General features: G+C 52.0%; 5 protein-coding genes across 5 annotated transcripts; 3 read left to right on the top strand and 2 right to left on the bottom strand.

Moving 5' to 3' along the window:
• Window positions 1–1,099: 1,099 nt before the first annotated feature.
• UREG_02934 (uncharacterized protein) lies at window positions 1,100–2,479 on the bottom strand (the record flags this gene model as incomplete). The annotated part of the gene is made up of 4 exons (XM_002543372.1): window positions 1,100–1,248; window positions 1,318–2,019; window positions 2,089–2,222; window positions 2,376–2,479. 4 exons carry the CDS (start codon window positions 2,477–2,479, stop codon window positions 1,100–1,102), a joined length of 1,089 nt encoding a protein of 362 aa, XP_002543418.1.
• Window positions 2,480–4,408: 1,929 nt separating this feature from the next.
• Window positions 4,409–5,845, top strand: UREG_02933 (uncharacterized protein; the record flags this gene model as incomplete). The annotated part of the gene is made up of 2 exons (XM_002543371.1): window positions 4,409–4,434; window positions 4,501–5,845. The coding sequence occupies 2 exons, from the start codon at window positions 4,409–4,411 to the stop codon at window positions 5,843–5,845; spliced, it is 1,371 nt and encodes a 456-aa protein (XP_002543417.1).
• Window positions 5,846–7,521: 1,676 nt separating this feature from the next.
• On the bottom strand, window positions 7,522–15,816 carry UREG_02932 (uncharacterized protein; the record flags this gene model as incomplete). The annotated part of the gene is made up of 8 exons (XM_002543370.1): window positions 7,522–8,376; window positions 8,433–11,510; window positions 11,595–12,401; window positions 12,457–13,592; window positions 13,646–14,987; window positions 15,067–15,335; window positions 15,402–15,546; window positions 15,613–15,816. 8 exons carry the CDS (start codon window positions 15,814–15,816, stop codon window positions 7,522–7,524), a joined length of 7,836 nt encoding a protein of 2,611 aa, XP_002543416.1.
• Window positions 15,817–18,977: 3,161 nt separating this feature from the next.
• UREG_02931 (uncharacterized protein) lies at window positions 18,978–19,818 on the top strand (the record flags this gene model as incomplete). Its single annotated transcript, XM_002543369.1, has 2 exons — window positions 18,978–19,047; window positions 19,256–19,818. The coding sequence occupies 2 exons, from the start codon at window positions 18,978–18,980 to the stop codon at window positions 19,816–19,818; spliced, it is 633 nt and encodes a 210-aa protein (XP_002543415.1).
• A 518-nt stretch (window positions 19,819–20,336) lies between these two features.
• UREG_02930 (uncharacterized protein) lies at window positions 20,337–21,224 on the top strand (the record flags this gene model as incomplete). Its single annotated transcript, XM_002543368.1, has 1 exon — window positions 20,337–21,224. The coding sequence occupies one exon, from the start codon at window positions 20,337–20,339 to the stop codon at window positions 21,222–21,224; it is 888 nt and encodes a 295-aa protein (XP_002543414.1).
• Window positions 21,225–21,736: the final 512 nt, after the last annotated feature.

The following is a 21,736-nucleotide window of genomic DNA, read 5'->3' as shown; positions in this document are numbered from 1 at the left end:
CGGTCGAGGGCTTCAGCCTGGGGAAAGGAACCCAGGCAGGCAGGGCAGAGGATGCGTTTTCTCACGCCAGTAGCAGCAGACTCTCGCGAGGGAGCGTGGTGATCGATGGGCAGCCGATGGCGAGCAGCCCGCCAGGAAGAATCAGGACACAGGCTTCAGATGTGGGGGACGGGCAGTCGATCGAGCATTGTGAGGCCAGAGACAGACTGCAGTGTTCATTGGAATGCAGATGCAGGCAGAGAAGACGCGGTCACCGGCACAGAGGCGCAGGAGGCGACGGGCGATGGGATTGCGAGCGACGACGAGGAGGAAAAGTCTGAGATGGTCGTCGATGGAAGAGCGATGGACCCGGCCAGCAACCAAGCCCGCGACCAGGGGGACCAAACCGTGGGAGGCAAAAAACACAAGACAACGTCTTCAATTGGAATAATGATAGACAGATAGCCTGCTGTCTCAATCAGCCGGATGTCCGCTCTTCTGTTCTCGACACGGTGATTTATATATCCTTGAGGCCACATCCCGCCGTCAACACACTCTTCAAGCTGAGATTCTGAGATATCCCTCACACAAAGGGATCATCTCTTCTGCCTCGCCGTGTTCACGTCCAAACCCACGGTTCTACACAATTCATTGCCACTCACTCACCCGTGCACCTGAATATGTATATAAGATCGGCCTGCAAAGTATCCTGAAAATATCCCCTACGGCTGATATATGCTGAAGTCCCGGCCTCAGCAGACTACTTTTTTTTCAGTGAAAGATGCTCATAAAGACATAGTATCTGGCCTGTAGATGTGTAGAATCTATCGCGGCACCGAGCCACATGTAGAGCATACCACTGAAAGCAAACCGCCCACCCTGCAAATATTGCGCAAAGCTGTCCAACTCTAGTGCAAAAGAAACAAGAAAGACAAAGGCCGAGTCGAAAGATCTCGTATCCAAGAGGCAGCCCCAGCAACGCCATGCTGGAATCCAAGGGTTTCTATATACATACGTAGCATATCAGCCGCGTAGTTACCTGAGAACTCGTTTTTAAATAAAAAACTGAATAAAAAAGAATAAAAGACGGTGAAATAAGACTGTCTCACGGCCCTCAAAACTAGATTCCCCGATTGAACTCGACTAGTCCGTCTTTGCCTCCACGGCCCCAGAATTCCTCCTCGAGCTTGGAAGCACTGATGGCCTGTCGCTGCGGAAACGCACCCAGCGCAAGTGGAAGCGCAAACACGGAGGTCGCAAAGATCAATCCTAGAACGCAGGGTCAGCCATCCTGATTCATTCCTATCCACACCTGATCTGAACTAGTGATTGCCGTACCTAGATTCACCGGGAGAACGAGACGCGGCCGCGACTTGAGCCAATCCATCTTCTGTAATCGGACCAGCAGCAGCGGCGGGAGGACCATGATCGGGGTGGCATTGAGCACACGGCTGATTGCAGTCTCTCCAACCGCGAGCGTTGCGGCCTTTTTACTCTTTCCAAGGCTTTGAACCTCGCCGCCATCGACCTCGCCTTTTGCCCTCTCCTCGTCCGTAGGCTGCGGATACACATCGATGCCCTTGCGTATCTCCTCTCCACGCATAAGAAACACATTCAGGGCACCGGCAGTAGCAACAGCAGCAAACGGAACCAGTCTCCCAAGAATCAACCTGGTATGCGGCGTGAGCTTCCGCAGCCGGGGCACGACCGCATTCAAGCCCAGGGCGACCGAGCACGAGGCGGAAACGGCAAGGAAATACGATTTAACTATTGACGCAGTGGAAAGGGGCGTGGATTTGTTTGCGTTGGCATTGTTGATCGCGACATTGAGTGATTGGTTGGTGATTTGCCAGAGCAGGGTTCCCGTTGTCTGGCCGAGGTTAGCGACCAAAGCTTCAACTGGATCATGCAGGGGGGGAAGAAGGGCCCATGTCGGCAGACGCACCCCAAGTCCAGGTGTCAGCATGCCAGCTGTCACAATTAAATTGGAGAGCACAAAGCAAGACATCCGAAACGGAAGAAAGACTGGTTCGCCAGTGTCTATACGAAAGTGTTTCCGGTCAGCACCGTGTTGCTTTTTTCCCCCCCCCGAGTCGAACGGTCACGTACCCGGGTGCAGTGTCGAGTCCACGATCTTCTTCGCATGCCAGATCTCTGGCGTCATGGCCGCAATCTGGCCATCTTTGTACGAGGCAAGGAGTCGCTTCGCATTTTCCAGTCCGGCAGCGGATACAAAGAGCGTTCTATGAAGATTGGCGACACGGAAACAAGGCTTAGCGTGGTGATGACTTGACTGCTCCTCTACAAAAGCGACAGGCGTGCGATAGGCAAACACAAGGGGGAAAGCCCGCTACGAACGGATTATGATTGTCACGCCGTGGGCTCGATAGACGTACCTTGGGTCTGAGATTTCTGCAGCCTGCTTGACTCTTCCCCAGTACGTGCTGAGGTCATGCTTCGACACGGGGAGGTCCCGGCTTCCAGACATCGAGGCGGCCATTGAGCATGGGCGTATGCCGACGTGAGATTCTTCGAAGAAGCAGATTCGCAAAGAAACAGAGCCACGCAGGCGAACGAAAGTGGACAGCCGGGCGGGGAGCTTTTATTATATTCCCGTTAGAAAGAATGAAGCCAGCCGACCGGCCAAAAAGAAGCAAAAAAGCACACAGAAGCGCACCCGCAACAAGCAGCGCAAAAATGATATGAGAAGCAATTGGAAGCCCGTTTATCGTCGGCTGGTGGTGGTGGCTGGCCGAAAACGGCAACCCGCCGGGCTGCTTATGTAAGGTTTTGCCGAGCGCGATCTCGGAGGCGGTGAGTGTGGCGCTAGGCCTAATGCGGGGCGCTAAAAGGCTTGTCTCGCCAAGCCCGCTATTCCCAGTCGAGCTAAATATGCAAACATGCAATCATTAGTCATCACAGCATTGCTTATGTAAAGTCTTAAGTGGACGGCTTGAAGCATCTTGATATTGATAGACTGATAGTCGAGCAAACGAGGCGAATCCCATTGAGCAAGTCGTAAGCCTCCGATGAGGGCCATGCTAGACTTTGTACTCTAGTTTTGCATTTATATCACAGGATCGTGATGATATCTTTGTGACGGTGGCTTCAGTCGATGAGGATTACGTCAAATATATCTGAGAGGCGAAATCCATGCAAACTCACCTTTGTCTACTTTGCAGATGATCTGTTACGGCCCTGTTGGCATCCATGAAGCGAAAAGCAGTGAAGCTTGGTCGACTGGTGTTGGCCCTGACGATTAAAGCAAGCTCCCCCCAAAGCGGATTTAGAGAGCTCCTTTCATTCATCCGTTTTCAGTCAATTCGCAGCACCATTTACCGTGGGCTTGGTGTGCTTTTCAATGTGTGGTGTCGCGGGCTCCATTTGGAAGTGTAGGAGCATCCATCCCAAGGCATGATAGCAGTCGGGGGCCGCAAAGTAACTCCAATGGAACAAAAATCATCAAAGACGGTGTTTTAGGTTTCTCGAATCTGGCTTCATGAGTCGGCCCTTGTCTCTTGTGCGTCATCTTCTCCTGGGAGAAGGGGGAGATCATGGTGCCGAGCGGCTTTTCCCACGCCTCTGCTCGTGTCGATGATCGTCAGAGGTGATGACACGGACATGGCTGTGAAAGAGGCAGCTTGGGAGCGGACAGGCGCATCAAGAGCCCGTCCATCTTATGCCGTAGTTAGCAACTATCTCTTTCCAGCCAGGACGCTGGAGTAACTCATTAGTTGTTGCAGCCCTTGATTCATCTTCTTTGTCCGAGTCGCCGAGGTGGTTCGACGGGGGGGGCCGGTTGTCCCATGGTTCAGCGGAAGGCTAGAGGATTTTATTTTAAGCATACGGGCAGACGAGAAGAGTTTTGGCTTGTCAAAGTGGAAAAAGGTAAACACGCGCAGGTGTTGGAGACTGTGATCTCGCTTCCTGATATCTGCATCTTGATCGAGACACTCGGTTGATGGTTGAAGGCAGAAACAAGGGCACAAGGGAACAAGACCATCGCTTGTCACCGTGTTGAAGAAAAAAAAGGGAAAAAAACCACTTCATCTCTCCCACACGAGTCCAGCTGCTGCTGCTGCTGCTGCTGCTGCTGCTTCATCTTCCTGCTACAATAACTAACTAGCCTCTGCGGCCCTCGCCCAAGGCACCGACCGACTAGCTGCATCGTGCTCCCTGCTGCCTGCTGCGAGTCCACCATTGACTGCCAGCCTCAACCCAACGCCCTCTGCCGTCCGTCACATCCTCGACCCTCCACCGAAAAAGCAACAAGGCCGCTCCCGTATATATCTCTCCCCCTTCTGCTGCCTGCTCTCTTCCCCTCTGCCTCGCAGCCTCGATGGTTTGCTCTTCTCTCTGCTCTAACCAGCCCGCACCTTGAACAGCTCGCACCGTCACACCCCATGTTCGCCAGAGCACGCCCGCTGATATGAATTGGGATCACCCAATCCACAGGTGTGTGTCTCCTCTGTCTGCCAGGCCAGCTAACGCTCCTGATCGCTGATGTGCTCTACTACCTAGTTTCACGGATCCCAATGTCGAACCTCAGACCCCCACAAGAACGCCCACCATCAGCTCCCTGGACGACACTGCCTTCCAAACGCCAAAGTTCGAGTCGAGCTTCTATGATCCTCGCGTGACATGGGACACCGCCGACCCTTACGCCTCGAGCCCCGAACTCACCAGGTCTGCCCACCGTTTCGATCAAACCCCCGGCCAAAGGGTCCAGAGCCCGGGCGATGGCACGATCTCGAGGCACAGGCCGGTAGACATTGGCAGGGCGGACAGCAATTTTACGACTCATAGCGCTGGCTTTGCGGATTCAGTCGGCTCCGCAAAACGGTCTGCTGCATCAATGCAGACACCGCCGCCCACAAGTACCGTTCGGAGGAAAGCTCAGGACCGGAATAGCACCAACTTGGATCTGAGTACCCCCATACAGCCAACCTACTCTGCTCAGCCGCTAGAAACACCCAGCCGCGTGATTGGTTTCTCTCCTGGCATCTTCGGCCTGCAGGGCTCTCCTGATTTTTTTACCATGTCCGGGAATTTGGCAACGGCTTCTCCTTATTTCTCCCGCCAGATGCCATGGGGCCATGAGGGTACCGGTTCTCAAGGTGCGGTGGGCATGTCACCGACATATGGCGGTTCATTCAATCTACCTGCCTCTTCGCCCCCAGGCCTTTTCGATGCCAGTCGCGTGGAAAGCACAAACTTAGGCACGTCCCTTCTGCCAGTAGTTCATGAACCGAATGGATTTAATGCTCGTTCAATGGCACATGATGCTTGCGGCCTGGAGGCAAGCCATGCCACTCTGCATAGTTCAATAGCCACATCTCCACGGGTGCCTCCCGTACACAGTGAAGACCCGTCCATGTTTCTGAGTTCTCCTGCACGACGGTTTGGCTATTCGGAGCAAACTCTCTCCCCGCCACCTCGTCCTAGAGTAGAAACGCGGCAACCATACCATTACCAAACAGAGTTATCGGAGCGTGAAAAGACTCAAGAATTAAAGAAACTACATCGCTCCAAGAGCTCAAGTCGACGGCAAAAGGTCTCCCGCGTTGAGAGCGCATCCTATGCACCACAGACAGCGGCGGGGAAGCCGGCCGTGAAGAGAAGCGTTACTCATTCTGGAGTTCCATCTTTGTCTAATAGTCGGCCCCAACGGCAAACCTCATTTCAAGCAGCGGTCCCGGTAATTGGCGGCGGTGGTGTCCAAGAAGACTCCATCCAAAGGCCGTTCCTCGCCTTTGAAACCACATCTCTCTCCGCTCTCTCACTCCCCTACGGTTTCTTTGCCGGCTCCAATGGAATCGTTGGTCCTGAAGATATCCCAAGGATGGACTGGCCACTACAGAAATGAAACTCATCTCAGATTCACCGACCCGGATACATCCCGAGATTCAAGGAACAGTTTCCGGAGAATCATCAACTGAAATCGAATCAGACTCATCAGACGACGAACCCAGCCTATTCGGCTGTTCACAGTCAAAATCCGTCCTTTGCGTTTCCAGATAGTATGCCTCGTAGGCCTGATTTTGTCAGGGCCCAGTCGACCTCCCGGCCACATTCAAAAGGTTCATCATATTCCTCAACCGCTGCGTCCACCCATTCCGGAAGACATTCTCCCTGGACGGGATCAACGCATTCCAGACAATCACAGCCCTCATCCCAGCACGAATATCGCCATCAAAAGAAACATCCAACGCAAGCCGCAACTCACCATTCGCGAAACCATTCCATGACCGACTCAGACGTGATGTACGACGAGGATGGCACTGGAGATGCCCAGCATGCCCTCATGCAGGTTCTCAAGGATAGAAAACGTCAGTCGCGACAGCCAACAACAGCGAAGCAGTCGGCTACCGTATCGCGCCCGTCCACAATGTCAACACTTCGATCTTCTCCGCCATATAGCGCTCGTTCGCTGTCTCGCCCGACCAGTAGCAATTCACCGACGATCACGGACGCCGGTCCCCCGACTCCCGCCATCGATCGCCAAAATAACCCTAGCACTGGCACAAGGTGCGTGTGCAACTCGATGAACAATGGTGGACATTTGATGATCCAATGGTAGCCATTACCCTTTCAAACCCCTTAGCCATACCTGCTGCTAATCTTAGTTCAGTGAGTCGTGTGCACACTGGCTTCATACAAAGTGCGTTGGCTTAGATCGACAAAAACTGCCCCCCGTTTATATCTGCGTATATTGCACTCAAACACCCAGCCGGGGGTCAGGATTTCGTGAACCATTCACCAGCGTTGGGAGTTCCTCACCGTTGGCGCGTAAATCGTATGGAGGCAGGTAAACAGCACACAACGCTAGATCTCAGGATAAATTCTAATGCTTTATCCCGGTTGGGACTGGTTTACATCTCTTTGTCCAATTTATCAGATAGGCCATGATTCTATCGAAACTCAGATGCGGATTTCTTTTGTCCGATTTTCCTTGCTCCCCTTCTCTTTTAAATACCACCTGATATACCCATTTTTCCTCCGCCCTTACCCTACCTAGCGAGTTTTGCTCTAGCCTTTCCTCGTCATCCATGTCATTGATATGTGCTTCGCTTGCCTGAGCCTTCGTAAATAGTGGCGACCTTTTATTCCCCTTGAAGACGTTCCCGCTCGACGCGGTTTCATTAACCTCTGATTTGATCCCCTTAGAAAAGCTAACCCGAAACCCCAAAGACACTAATGCTACATCCCAGCCCTTTTTTCTTCTCCGCTTCTGAACCTCGAATCGCGATTAAATATCACGGTCCTAGCGCTTTGATAATCGTTAGTTAACCAGGCACTTTTTCCTGTGCTTTTATCTACGTGGATGTCATTGAAGCTGGAATAGCATGTCCCTCAAATAGAAATATTAAAACCCTCGAATCTTAAGCAAAGCGCTTTCCCTTGGCCGTGCAGTAAATTCCATTGTATTTGGTTTGGCTATTTCTAAAGCAAATCACCCGAATTACTCTTCATTCATCAGCATTTACTTTCCGCGCCTTCTATCCAGCTCTTTTCCCCAGGAACCATCCCAAGCAATTCCCCTTAGGTTTCCTTATTCCCTTCTCGAAAATTATTCTGGACAAATTTGCTCAATGCTGCAACCTTCTTGCTCAAATCTGAAATACTTCCCTCAGCCATGATTTCAATAAGAGGCAATTCCGCCCCCAGCTCCTTCGACAGCCATGTTCGGAACTCCATGGCAATGAGTGAATCAACACCATTAGCTCGAATCGATCTGCTGGAATCAATCTGGTCGGCGGCCACGTTCAGTAGTACAGACAGTTTTCTGTGAATACCACTGGTGACGACCTCAGCGGCTTCTTCACGACTTTTCGCTGTGGCGAGGAGGGCTTGGACATGGTATATTTGAGTGTCACCGGACCCTTGGTCGCCCGACGTGATTGTGTTGCGAAGGATTGTGAAAGTTGGATAACTGAAGCATTCTGGAGGAGGCATGCCGCGCTCTTGGAAGGATCTGATGGTGCCTAGGCCGAAGATGACCTGGCAAGTGGACTCGGTTAGAGGGTAGCGAGGGTCAATGAGGTATTCCACCATTGCATGAACCTCGTCTTCACGCATCGACCCGATTGTCCTGGAGACGTGACGGGTATAGTCCTTGTTTTCAGCTACGAATCCAACGGTTAAGACGCTCCCAAGGTCCAGGCTGGCTGCTCGCATGCCCTTTGCATTAAGTGATCGAGCGAGAGCATCCTGATAGGTGTTTCCGGCAGCGTAGTTTGCCTGACTCCTACCCCCCATGATTCCGCCTACGGAAGAGAGCATGAGGAAGAAATCAAGGTCCTTGGGCAAACATTCATAGAGGTTTAGAGAACCTTGCACCTTTGGTCTCGTTGTGGTGGTCCAGTTATCGTAGGACATATTCTCAAAGGCGGCGTCCTAGAGTTTGTCAGCTTCTGAGATAATATGAAGTTGGTGCCTGGATTTCGCCTTACTCTTAGAGCCATAGAGCCTTGGATGCATCCTCTGATCGGGGGCAGGCTCTGTTGGCACTCTTCAACCACGACACGCATTCTCTCAATGTCAGAAACGTCGCATTTGAAGATCTTCACTTGACACTCTTTGCCCTCAAGTGCCGTAATCATCTCCTCGACTGGTTTCGTGATATTGCCAGAACGGGAGAGGAAAACCAAATGCTTTGCACCACGAGAGACCATCCATTGTGCCAAACTCCTTCCAATGCCTCCAAGGCCACCGGCAAGCACGTAAGATGCATTAGGGTCGAATTTGAATGGAGGCGGGATCTCCGGAACCACAGGCACAACGTCTTCCGCATTCGGTGTGAAGACAATCTTACCAGTGTGCTTTCCAGACTGCAACATGCGCAAGCCGTCTTCCACTTGAGCGTAGCTCAAGACTGTGTTCGGTCGAGCGCCGGTAATCTTTCTTTCTCCCCACAGGTCCATTGTTCTTTGAAGTACTTGCTGAACAACCTTTGGCTTATGCTCCGCCAAAGCAAGCAAATCCACCCCAGCAAACATAATGTTGTGGACAAAGGGCGACATATCAATCTTACCACCTGCAACCAGGTCCTTCTTACCAATCTCAATAAATCGGCCAAAAGGCGCAACGCACTCCCAAGATCGACGAAGTGCTTCCCGGGAAAGCGAGTTCAAAACCACGTCCACACCGACGTTGCCAGTCAGCCTCATAATACCCTTAGCGAAACTGAAATCGCGACTAGAGAAAATATGATCTTCAGCAATATTGTATTCTTTCATGATAAACTCCTTTTTCTCGACAGTTGAAACGGTTGCGAAGATCTCAGCACCGACTGCTTTGGCATATTGGATGGCAGCTTGCCCAACACCACCGGCAGCAGAGTGAATAAGGATTCTCTCGCCCTCGGCTAATCTGCCGACATTCTCTAAGCCGTAAATGACGGTTGCATAGACGATCGGCAGTCCAGCCGCAACTTCAAAACTCATGTTATTTGGAATTCTTGCCACAACGTCTTGATTTACGCGGCCATACGTCTGGAAGGTACCCTTCTTTGGGGAGTCGACAATGTATACCACACGATCACCAGGTTGAAGCCAGCTAACTGCCGGCCCAACTCTGGTTATAATTCCGGCTGCCTCTCGTCCGACAACGTCCCAGGGCAATTCCCCCATCACCGTTAGGAGGTCGACAAAATTGAGCCCAACAGCACGAATATCAATTTCAACCTCAGCCTCCCCGAGGGGTTGAGACGAAGAAGTATCGGTGACCCATTGCAATTTATTTAGCAGGCCTGGCGCGGCATTTTCAAGTTTAACGGGGCGTCCAACGTCCTTCCAGGTTATCGGCTCTGGAGCAGGTGCCGTAAATTGTCTGGCTAAGAAATTGGTAGCCGCAGCATAATCAACGATACGGTTTGTGTGAATCATATTGTTTTGCACATAGTACTCCGCATTTGCGTGTTCAGTTTGACCGGTTAGAAATTGATAACGAAACACCTTGGAAATGGAATGCGCGAGGGCGTTGCTAGGCACAGAGCCAAAGTCTGCAACAGCAAGAGTCGTAAAATCCACGGTTTCAGCGTCACGCTCCCATCGAACTGTACGTAATAGACCATTGACCATATTGAACGCCGGCTCTGAACGTGAATCACCAGTCACCCACAACAACCTTTTGCAGGTGGATAAAAAACGCTGGAAGGTCGTAAACTCATCTTCGGAGAGTGAAAATAGAACGGGATCTTGAAGTTCTAGCAGAGAAATGCAAAACGCATTGGTGACATCCTTGTTCTCCAAATCGCATGGCTGCAGCACAAGACAATTGCTAATCCCAAAGTGACTTGCAATTTCAGTTTTGATGCTCGAAATAAGCTCGGTCTCGCGCTCGGAAACATGGCAAAGAATGATAAGTTCGCTGTTAGCGTTTGGAATCCCTTTCGAAGTATTTTCCGCAGTCGTAACCATCGTGCTCACATTCGCAAGGTCAAGATAATGTGAGCTAGGTATATTGATATCCAGACCAGAGAAACCTGCGTCTCGAAGGAAACCATCCCATTCGGGCACAGTGATGTAAGGACACCATTTACGGACGGGGTCGGTCGATAGCCACCAACCCGGAAGCTGCCCAAAAACAAGTGAAACCCAGTGAATATCTGGCCGGACACCCTCTTGAATCAAGAACTTGCCTCCAGGCTTAAGTAGCAAGCGCGCGTGTTCAAGTGTCTTCTTCAAATCAGGTGTGGCGTGGAGCACGTTGTTGGCAACGATAATATCGTATTTTGCGGCATCAAAGCCCTGGGCCAGAGGGTCGCTTCCAATATCTAGCTTCTGGAAGTTAAGGAGGTCTTTCCACGGCTCAAGTCTGTCCTTTGCTTTGGAAAAGAAACTAGGTGAAATGTCCGTAAATGTATACCGTGCGATCTTGCCTGGGTTTCCGGCATCATCTTCAGCTCCAGATCTTGGACAAAGCAAGTTCAACATCAACTTCGTGAAGCTTCCAGTACCGGAACCAATTTCTAGAACTTCAAGACCGTTGAAATTATCGGAAATCATAGATATATACTTTTGCACAGTCTCGAGGCCGTCATTTAGCAATATAACTTCCTCATAATGGCGGGCTAACAGGTCATCCTGGCCGAACATAAGATATAGCGGATCAACTTCCTGTCTAACGACCGATGCAATCTGAGATCCCAAGCGGATGAGGATCTGTCCATCCGTATCGTAATCTGTCATCAGGGACCGATAGAGTTCCTCTTTTAGGTCCTTGTTCTCGGAATATTTCTCAAACAGCTCCAAAGGAACGTGGAGCAGAGACCCAGAGGTAAGTTCGGCAACAACACGTTCCATCCAGTCAAAATATATCTTGAGGTGGCCGTCAAGCGGCTGGGCGGGAGGGTTTTCCTTGAGGTCTGCAAGCCCGTCTGTGATGAGGAGAATGGTGGCAAGCTGTAGATTGACAGCGGCATCTAGCTGTTTTTCGCGAGGCGTTTTCGCAATGACCGGGGCTGAATCAAGGAATTCCGGAGTCTCTAGCACATTAACGGCGGGCTTCCACTCGAGGCCGTAACCAATCTGGGTATTGCGTTGAGAAGAATTCTCCGATGTGAGGGGTGTAAATCGGACCCCCGAAAGCAAGATGCGCGGCTCGTTATTTACCAAGTCCCAGCATTTAGAGCTATAATCGTAGGATTCATATGCCGCTACAGACACTTGGCCGTAGCAGCGGAACCTTGCCCCTTCCTGAGAGCTGATGCCGGTTGAAACCCAGGCTTCCTTGATAAATGTTGGCACCACCGGCCGTTTTAACACTGCCTGGCCGATGTTGTCACAAACAGCAATAAGACCGGCAACGAGTGTGTTATCCAATGTTGTAGGATGGATGACATGTGGGTGGACATATCCTTTAGGCATCACGGACCTGAGATCTGGGACTTTCATTTCGCCCAACACGGTTCCTTTTCCTTGTCCACTGACAGCCACGTTCGATAAATTTCTAAATAAAGGTCCGTACTTCATGCCGATTGTCTCCAGGTTTTCATAGAGCTTTCCAGCATCCATTGGAGCTTGGCAGGTTTCCATAGCTTGATCCAGAGCATCCTGCCATGCTTGTTTCGCTGCCAAACCCTCCTGGCCGTTCCCAACAAGGTCGGGAGCAGAGGCTTGGTACTCGAGAGCAACGTAACCCGAGCAATGTTCAACCCAATCATTAAAAGAAGGGATATAAGAGGATAGCTGGAAAAACTTCCAAACCGTAGAAGTCCACTGGTTGGACTCGTTGACAGGAAGAACGGACAGAGACACTTCAACACCCGCATTCGTGTCCGGAATTACCAGCGCTGACTTGATGCTCACATCTTTAAATCTGATTCCGGTTACGTGCACCGCCTCGCCTGCAGTTTGCTTGACTGCTTCGAGTGCCATAACCAAATAGCCAGCTCCAGGAAAGATAACATTATCCGTAACCTGTAGTCAACCGTTAATACCCGGTGAGCGATATCGAAAAGGGGTCAGAACATACCACATGGTCCTTTAACCAAGGGTTTTCAGAAAGCCTGAAGTACTGTCTCCATTTACGGTTAAACCGCGTCCAATCCTGCACTGGAGCGCCAAGTAGTTGATGTCGTGGGAACTCTCGTTGTCGGACGTTCTTCGCTAGTCTGCTCTCATAATAACTTTTTTCCCCATGTTCAAACGCATACGGAGGAAGGTTAACAAGTAATCGAGGATGTCGCTTCTGGCCACTGGCACAATTAACCTCCTGCAGGTTAACCGGGGAGGTTTTGCAAGCCAAAGCTCCCACTGTATTCAAAAGAGTGCTAACATCGGGTTCGTTTCGATTAAGGACGGAATAATACGAGACGTGGGATTCAGATCCGCTGGAAGCGACTGTTTCCTTAACGGCGGATTGCATCGCTCCATGAGGACCGATTTCGATAATCACATCGACCAAGGCTTTGTGCTCAATGCTGTCTTCGTCTGATTGGAAAAGCATTGCACGAAGACCGGTTGTGAATCTGACAGGAGAAACCATGTTTTCAACCCAATAAGCAGCTTCCAATGAGGAGTCCATAACCTGCTTTCCGGTAACAGTCGAGAATATGTGGATATTATTCGTGCAGTCCGGATGTTCGCCAGACAGTGTGCCCATTAGTTCACAGTACTCATCGGCGACGGCTTTCATGTGCGCGGAATGGTAAGCGTTCTGGACGTTGAGCTTCCGGGCAAATATTCCTTCAGAATCAAGGAGCGTTTTCAAAGCATCGACCATCGCCTCATCGCCAGAAACGGTATTATTCTTCGGTGAATTATAGCAAGCGATAATCAGTTCGCCTTCGTAATCTACTTTCACCTTCTCCAAATAAGACTGAAGCTTCTCTTGCTCAAGGCCAACCGCAATCATAGACCCTTTGGGGTCAGTTTGTTTAGCAGAGACATATCCGCGATAGTACGCCGCCTTCCAGGCTGCCTCACGAGACAATTTCCCAGCACAGTATGCAGCGGCGATTTCGCCCGAAGAATGCCCAACAACGCGGCTCGGAACGATGCTCCATGATGCAAGGAGCTCCACTAGTGCAATTTGGATCGATGCACAAGCAGGGTGGGAGAGCTCAGGAACATTGATACGTGACTCGCATTTGTCCTTAAGTAATTCCTCTAGGCGACAATGAGTAGGCTAGAAAGATAGTTCAAGGAATAGGACGGCTTACCCATGAGTAACCATGGACTTCCAAGCGAAGTCATATATTCTGTTGCTTCCTCTATGCTCTTTCGAAAGACTGGGTAGACCAGGAGCTGTTGGCCCATGCGGTGGTATTGAGCTCCCTGGCCAGTGAAAACAAAACCGAGCCTTGGGACATTGCGAGCGTTGATGCGTTTTGACAATGAATTCTCGCTTGCAAGGTGGTCTCTGAGCTCTGAGATTGAATTCGCAAGCAGACAAGTCTTCCATCGAAGCCTTGATCTTTTCTCCGAGAGTGTATATGCGAGATCATCAAGCAACCCCTCCGAATCCTGCAACGGCAGGTCTTGCCTTGAGAGATATTTGTTAAGCTCTGTGGCCACTCGGCCCACACCTTCTTTATCGGCGGCTGACAGTAAAAACACCCTAGGAACCTCGCCCCTCGTTGTCGTGCCGTTTGTTAGGGGTTCATCAGGGGTCGGTGCCTCAATGATTTCATAATCTCCATTCGTCGCATCGCCGTTGGTAAGCTTTTCAGTGCCATTAGGTATATCTTCCTTTGTCTCGATGTACAATCTCTTCAGCCTTGAGACATGTTCGCAAATATATTGTCCGGTTGGCGCAGATTGGCGGGTGTTGTGGTTCCCTGAAAGGCCGTTCTCCTCCAGGAAATGGTAGGCGTCGTCTAAGACGCAGTGCGCGTTAGTCCCGCCAAATCCAAAGGAGTTCACGGAAGCTCGACGGAGTCCGGGCCTCGGCCAAGGGATGCATTCAGTCGGAAAGTCAATGTTCCACTCTTTCGTTGGGATTTTCGGGTTGACTTTCTCAAAATTGGCATTCGGTGGTATTATTCCAGATTCCAAGATCATAACGGACTTGATTATCCCTGCGATACCCGCGCCACCTTCCAAGTGCCCAATGTTGGACTTGAGAGCTCCAATATACAGGGTTGTGTCGCGTTCCGCTGAAGTAAACCCATCAGCAATGCCCCGGGCTTCTATGGGGTCGCCAGCTGCCGTGCCAGTGCCATGGGCCTCCACAAACATTGTCAGATTAGGGTCTAAAGCTGCTTTTTTATACACCTCGCGGATGAGATTCGTTTGTGCCGTGCTACTCGGAAGGGTGATGCCGGGAGTGCGCCCGTCCTGATTGACGCCTGTAGAACGAATGACTGCTCGAATCGTATCGCCGTCCTCTAGGGCCTTCGCCAATGTCTTGATAACAATCGTCCCTACACCTTCACCACGGCCGTATCCTTCGGCTCTGTGGTCAAAGCTAAAGCATTTGCCTTCAGGGCCCAAGAATCCGGAGTGGCTCATGGCGATGATATCTGGGACGTGGGAGATAATGCTACCGCCCGTGACCACAGCCTACAGTCTTGTCAGCGAATCTGGCGAGAAGCCGAACTGCAACGGGAAACGAGAAACTGTGACGGATGTGATAGCCTACCATCTCCGCATCGCCGGATCTTAGACTCTGGGCTGCCAGGTGGACAGCAACAATACCGCTGGAGCATGCCGTGTCGATCGTAATACTGGGTCCGCCAAAATCATAAAACCAGCTGACGCGGTTCGAGATAATAGACTGCTGGCCGCCAGTAGGTTTATGCTTCATCGCCGTCTCCAAGTCCGCATCCATGAGGATCATATGGTCCCGGTTAAATCCACTCGCGTAGACTGACGTCTTGGAACCAATGGCTTTCTCCATCGGAATACCAGCTAGATAGTAATGGGTGAGCTGGGTTTCAATGAGCAGACTACATCAGAAGTGAGTTCTGGGATTACCATTCTCGAGCGCGTGATAGACATTCTCCATTGCTACCCGCTGCTGGGGATCCAAGGTCATAATCTCCGTTTTATTGACGTTGAAGAATGGCGCGTCAAATCCCAAAGGGTCTTCGGATAGGAAATGGGCACCTTTAACGTAAAACTATACAGTCGAGAGTCATGTTAGCACAGTCACTTTTCAGTGGGCCCGACGGTATAGAGCACCAACCGTTCCGCCATGTTCAGGATCTGGATGATAGAAGGCATTGGCGTTAAACCGCTCCTTTGGAAAAGGAGTGGCTGCCTGGCGAGCTCTCAGCAAGAGCTCCCAAAATCTATCTGCACTTGTCGCCTCTTGGGCAAAGCGAGTTGCGAAACCGACGACGGCCAACGGCGTTGTATCGGCATCGCGGCTAAGCAGAGTCGCATCCATTATTAAAGGGTATTCTCAAAAAACGCAAAAAGGACAAAAATTGAAAACGTCTGCTAGCCCGGGCGGAATGATGTCTATTTATTTTCAATTCCTGGGACTCCTAAAGATCTCTATGATGTAGCGGAATTGACAGGGGATATAAAGGGCCTTTGTTGAACTGGTGAATTAGGAGTTGGTTATCCGAGGCGCGCAACAAATGCCCTGACGGCACTGCTCAGTGAACGTTTGGCAGTGAATTCCGGAGCAGCTCTCCAACACTGTTACCTGGCTTGAGAGAGACCCGTTCTGCTGCATTTTCCAGAATCAATTGACACGGGCCACGTGTTAAGCATCGTGGGTAAAAGAAAAGGAGCAGACTCTGAATCCGCCGCGGGGAGAGCGTTTTGTTAGCACGCATCGATGTGTTTCGGCCCTCCCAATGATTTAACTAACTAACTAGCTAGTTAGCTAGTTACCCTCTGCTTGTTCACGCGCTCCACCTGTGGAAAAGACTGGAGTCCGGAAACTCAAGGGATTAGCCGCTATCAAAGATGTTGTGCGTGGCAAGATTCCCTTAGTCTCGTTTTCTGATGACTTGGAATTCTTAATTTTTTATCTTTTTTTTTTATTTTTTCTCCCTTTGGGTTTCTCCCGGCCGAGGCCAAGCAATTGGAGAGGCGCCATCATTATTATCGCGCTTCGACAGCGGTTTCATTGACCGTCTCTGAGCAAAATTAATTGTAGGATGCATATACGGAGCCCTGTAGGTGCAACATGAGGAGTCCCAAAGCGCAGCCCGGGTTGGTTGATCAGGCCTGGGAACTGCGAATGAACATCGAGACAGCCTGCATATTAAAACCGCGCCCAGACGTGACGGCGGGGACATGCAGCAGAGGCGAAGGGTGCATCCACGCTGGCGACCAGCAATATAGAGTTGTGCCGAGTATGATCCTTGCAGGGATTGCGTCGCTGGAATCATCAGGCCTGGAGACATTAAAAATAAAAAAAAAATAAAAAATAGCTATTAATACCGCAAGCGACAATCATGCGTGGATGCAGCAGATCACTGTTGAAACGCTCGTCACACAAAGGCTGCTGCACAAAGCGGTTGTTTCAGTCGGACGCCGGCGAGGTTGGCCTGTTGGATGTGTGTTTCCCCAAGTGTTCTCTCGCCCGCGATCCGGTTGACGGGATCCTGGGAAAGGCGCAAGAAACATGGACCCGGGAGCCTAACGGCAGGCAGCCCGAGCCAAAACTCCCTGCTGGGCTGCGGGGACTGGTGTCGCCAACGGTTCGCACCGCGCATTGCAGCGAAGATCTCTCCATCCCAGGTCGTTGGGATCCGCAGAGAAAGAAAAAAATAGAGATGCAGCGCCGTTGACGCTTCCATCATCAATGGGTAGTTATTGCACTCTGCATCCGTGGTGCACCGGTCGAGAGTCGAATCCTGAAGCCCTCTCACTTGACTCTGTACATCGTTAGTTCGCTAGGCGGCCCACCGTCTCCCCGCCGCCAACGGCCGGTCAGGCCTCCATGCGGCAACATTGCGACTCGCCTTGATGCCGCATGGCTGTAGTTTACTGTTGACGCATGTATCAAGCTGGATGGTCACCCGTGAACTGCGAATATGGTGGGGCTGTCTCTGGTGCGCTGCCTGTAGTTCTTCATGAGAATGATACATGCAGGTATCAGCTTGCAGGCCAAGTAGAGTCCTGGGCTGTCTCGGAAGGGGAAGCGAGCAAAAGGCCCCGCGAGCTGATCTATGCCAGGATCAAAGGCCCGCTTCTCCCATCCGGATCACTGCCATCACACCAGGAGCCCTGCTGCGAGTCTCTGAGAGGATGACGGATACTGCATCTCCAGGTCTTGCGTTGGACCTTTGCGGTCGCAGGGATCCATCGCTCCATCCCGGTCCTGTAGCTAATGGTCTTTCTCGTGGAAGGGGATCCTTGCTTGCTGGGCTCGCAAGCTCCTCCCTCGGACAGCTGCAGGACGGACCGTCATGGTGCATAAAAGTCCAAAGCGCGAAGTCGACGGGGACAATATCAGACGGGAGAGAGGCGCCTCGCTTCTTCGTGTGATGTGATTTCGTGCCGCAGCTCGCTGTTGCTGACGCCCGCTGGCAGGCCATGTGAACGCCGAGAGAGCTAGAAGGTTGCGTTTAAACTCAGCTCCTTGCCCAAGTGCTCTGCTTAGCGACATATGTAACAAAACTCACGGTCTCCTCCGTCACTGCTGCATACTACAACCACGCGTCCCTCGTCATGTCCGTCCAGTCCTGGATACTGCCAACCCCGCCGGTGCTGCGACCTGTGCCGTGTGGATGGAGGAGCATGACCTGGGAGGTCGCCTCGGCCTGTGCTTCTGGCTTTCGACGACAGCCAGCAGATGGAGAGTGGACTGAGCGAGTGGGTGCTGAGCACGGATGCAAGGCCTCTCCAGCAATGGGCTGCTGTCAACGGCCTCCGACTGGCCTGCCTCTCCATCTCATCCCAAGCTCCATAGATGAGCTAGCCCAAACGAGGCATTCATGATGCGCCGTCCGTGAGCTGCATTAACGACAACCTTGCGAGTTAAGCGCGTTTTCGTATAGGTAGCAGGCCCGGGATGCTGGCCAAACCCAAGCTCGCAAGGCGAGGTTGGACGGCGAATCCTTGAACAGCCCCATGCTTGAACGAATGATGGTTTTTTTTTTTTTTTTCCATTCCCTGCAATGGATCCCTTGCAGCTCAGACAGTGTGATCCAGAAAGCTGGGTGATATGATTGCATCAGGGGCAGCACGGCCCGTCTTGTCCAGGTTGACCACCGCCAGCTCCGTATTTTGAAAGGCAAGGTAATCCACTGTTGGCTTAGAACCATCAACAGCTATCGAAACAATGGCAGTGATTGGGACTGAGTTTGTCTCAGCACTGGTGATATCGCGTGGAAACTAACAAGTTAACTGATAGGGACTCGAGCTGCTGACGATCCAGCTCTTTAGCAGCCCATTCATTCTGGGGGCACGGCGCTTGATCAGACCATCGCGTCGAATCAGCCACAACCACGGCAGACATCATCGAGCTAGTTACCTAGTCACTGAGAGCGCGGCGTTGATGATTGCACTCCGTCGTCTTCACTTCTCGCGTCTCTCGCGAGTTAGTTAACTGATTGACTAGCTAACTAGCGTGTGGTGAGAAGGCCGATGTCAGCCACCAGGTCGGCAGCCGCACGACCTCAGCGGGCCCTCGATTCAAAGTCGCGCCGACGACGAGGTAAGGACCCGTGTCATGACAGTAGAAAATCCGTGTCAGCCAGGGCTAATTCAATTGCTCGCCATGCTCCGCTCCCAGCGACAACCCGAACCCGCGTCGCGTCAAGACGCTCTGCTAGAAAAGGACCCTGCCAACCAGTCGACGCACACCCACTCGAAGCTGTAAGACGCCCTGTCCTGTCTTTCTTTTGATGCGAAGCGGTCCCCAGGCCAAGACTCACAACGCCGCCAGGTTCGCCTGCACACCCAAGGCCCGCCGCCCGGCTACTCCTTCGTCCCCAAAGGCAACGTCTACATCACCCGCAACAGCCGCCTCCACACCCATCGGTCCAACCAAGTTGTGTACACGGTGCAGCACTCCAAAACAAACCGCACGTTGGGCATCTGCGTCCCGTCGGACGTCCACACGCGGGTGCTCGGCCTCGCCGCCGAGACGGCTGAGGCGCGAGAACTCGCCGTTGCGCAAAAGGACACCCGCGATGCACGCCACGCAAGCGACATGCTCGCGCGGGAATTCCCACACATGCCGGCGCTCGATATGCGTGCTATCGTGAATCACGCATTCCTCAAGGGCTCGGGGCGCGTGGGTCGTAGCGGGACAGTGAGCAGTGAGGAAAAGAAAGCAGAGCTGGCGGTTGAAGCCCATATCCGCCATGTCCATACGGGCTACGAAGGTTTACTGGAGACCGGGATGCAGCGGGAAGACGCCAGAGAACTGGTATGGGACCAGGTGAAGAAGGTCAAACGGGCCTGGAAGGAGGGCGTGCCATGAAGACGGTAGCCGGCCAGATCCTACGGCAGCTGCTTGGCCTGAATGCATGGATGAGCGCCTCTCCCGTCGCAACGCACAGTGGGCAGCAGCCACTCATCCGGAAGACTTCAATCAGCGAGCAACACTTAATACCCTACATACCGATATACCATCGGAAGATTGTTGTTCCGATTAACTAACTAGGGGCTGCTCGCTCGTGTTTGTGCTCAATTTGGTCTCCGTTGATGAAAGAGAGTCGATCGCTAGTTGGTCATAATGACTAGTTATTGGATGCTGGCTGCAGAAATTCATAGAAATAAAGCCCATTGCATTTCCTGCAAGCAGCTAGCTGCACGCCGTGTTTCGCGCGACTAGAGGGCGAACCGCATGGCCCAGCCGTCGCTATATTTGGATCGTCTATTTTTAGCATCTGCAACATGCAACTATATAAAGATGCACGAACCATCGTCGCCTAGAAATTGAGCATTCTTACAGACGACTAGCAGTCAGTCGCAATGATTAGAAAGCGAACTCGTCCCATGCTTCAACTCTCCGAGACCGTCCAGCGTCTTGCGAGCAGTCTCACGCGAGACATGATCTCTCCTCCATTGTCGCCGGAATGCGGCTTCGATCCTAATCGAATCACTCCCGCGGTGTTAGCAGCAACCGAGTTCGTGGCAAACAAACTGCTCGCAATGTCGGTCCACGTCCGATTCATCGTCACCCGCTTCACCCCGTTGCCCATCGGACAGGGATCAAACCTCCTCATCATCCCCATCGCGCCTCTCGATCCAGGAACCTGGGCCGCCATCAACAAGCATAGCCGTCGCGCCGCAAAGAAATTCGGCCTGTCCTCGAGATGGATGACCCCGATTGATGTGGGCGAGACGCGAACAACACACTGGGAGGACATCATCAAGCGGTCCTTGGTCCAGAACGACGTCCTCTTCAGCCACGAAGGCCTAACGCTCCTGAACATCGACCACGTCTACTTGCTCAAGCAATATCTAAATGCCCTTTCGAGAAACGTCACGGAGCACATTCCACCTCACATCTACCTGGACGCCTGTCTCTACTTGCTGAGGCAACTTATGCGAGAGACCCGAGGCCGGCCGTTCACGCGCGGGTTCATCCACTGTACGTATGACCACCTCCACGTCCGCGATGACCTTCTCCTCCACCTGGCAAAGAAATATGAACTCCAGCACGGCCATGAGGCCATCGTCATGTTGAAACAGAAATCAAAGGGCAACGAGCGAACGAGGTTCTTCATCAATAGGCGAGGAAGTCTGATGAGACAGCCAGCCTTGAGCCGAAAGCCCGTCACCCCCAACACTGCCTCCGACGTCACGCCCATCACCAGAGGCGAGTGGAGGCTCCTGATGGAACAAAGCCTGGTTCATCTCGGCATGACGCCGTTTCGCTGAAGGAAAGTAGCAGCAGTTTCGAATGTTGTCCCTCTGTTTGTCTCGCTAACGCCTCGTCTCTACAGGCAGTTCAACCGCAGACGGAAAGACTAAATCTGCCTCCAAACCGCACCCACGGCACCATCGTTGCGAGAATCTCAATCCCACGGGCTTTCCCAGCCTCGATGGACAGTAGCAACGTCAATTCTGCAGTCGTCTCCGACAATCGACAGAATGGCGAATCGCAACGCAGCCCAACACCAGGGCAGGTCGGAACACACCCACCGCGCTCCTAGGCGAGTCAAGCCCTGGTGAGTTGTATTTGGTGATGGAATCAGACGTGGGGGCCCATATCCAGAGAAGCCAGTGTTGCTCTCGAGAAAAGATTTTGGGGAAATCCCTGGAATGGGCAGAAGAGGTGGCCAAACGTGAATGTCAAGAATCGTCACATTGATTTCAACCTCAGGCAGTGTTGGCTCGCATCCTCTATTGTCTCGTGATACTCTGTAGCTCTACTAGATAACTAGTCGAAT

Source organism: Uncinocarpus reesii, genomic scaffold (assembly GCF_000003515.1).
Source record: "Uncinocarpus reesii 1704 scaffold_1 genomic scaffold, whole genome shotgun sequence".
Lineage (NCBI taxonomy): Eukaryota > Fungi > Ascomycota > Eurotiomycetes > Onygenales > Onygenaceae > Uncinocarpus > Uncinocarpus reesii.
Note: the sequence above shows the minus strand (reverse complement) of the source record. Positions and strands in the feature narration are given on the sequence as shown.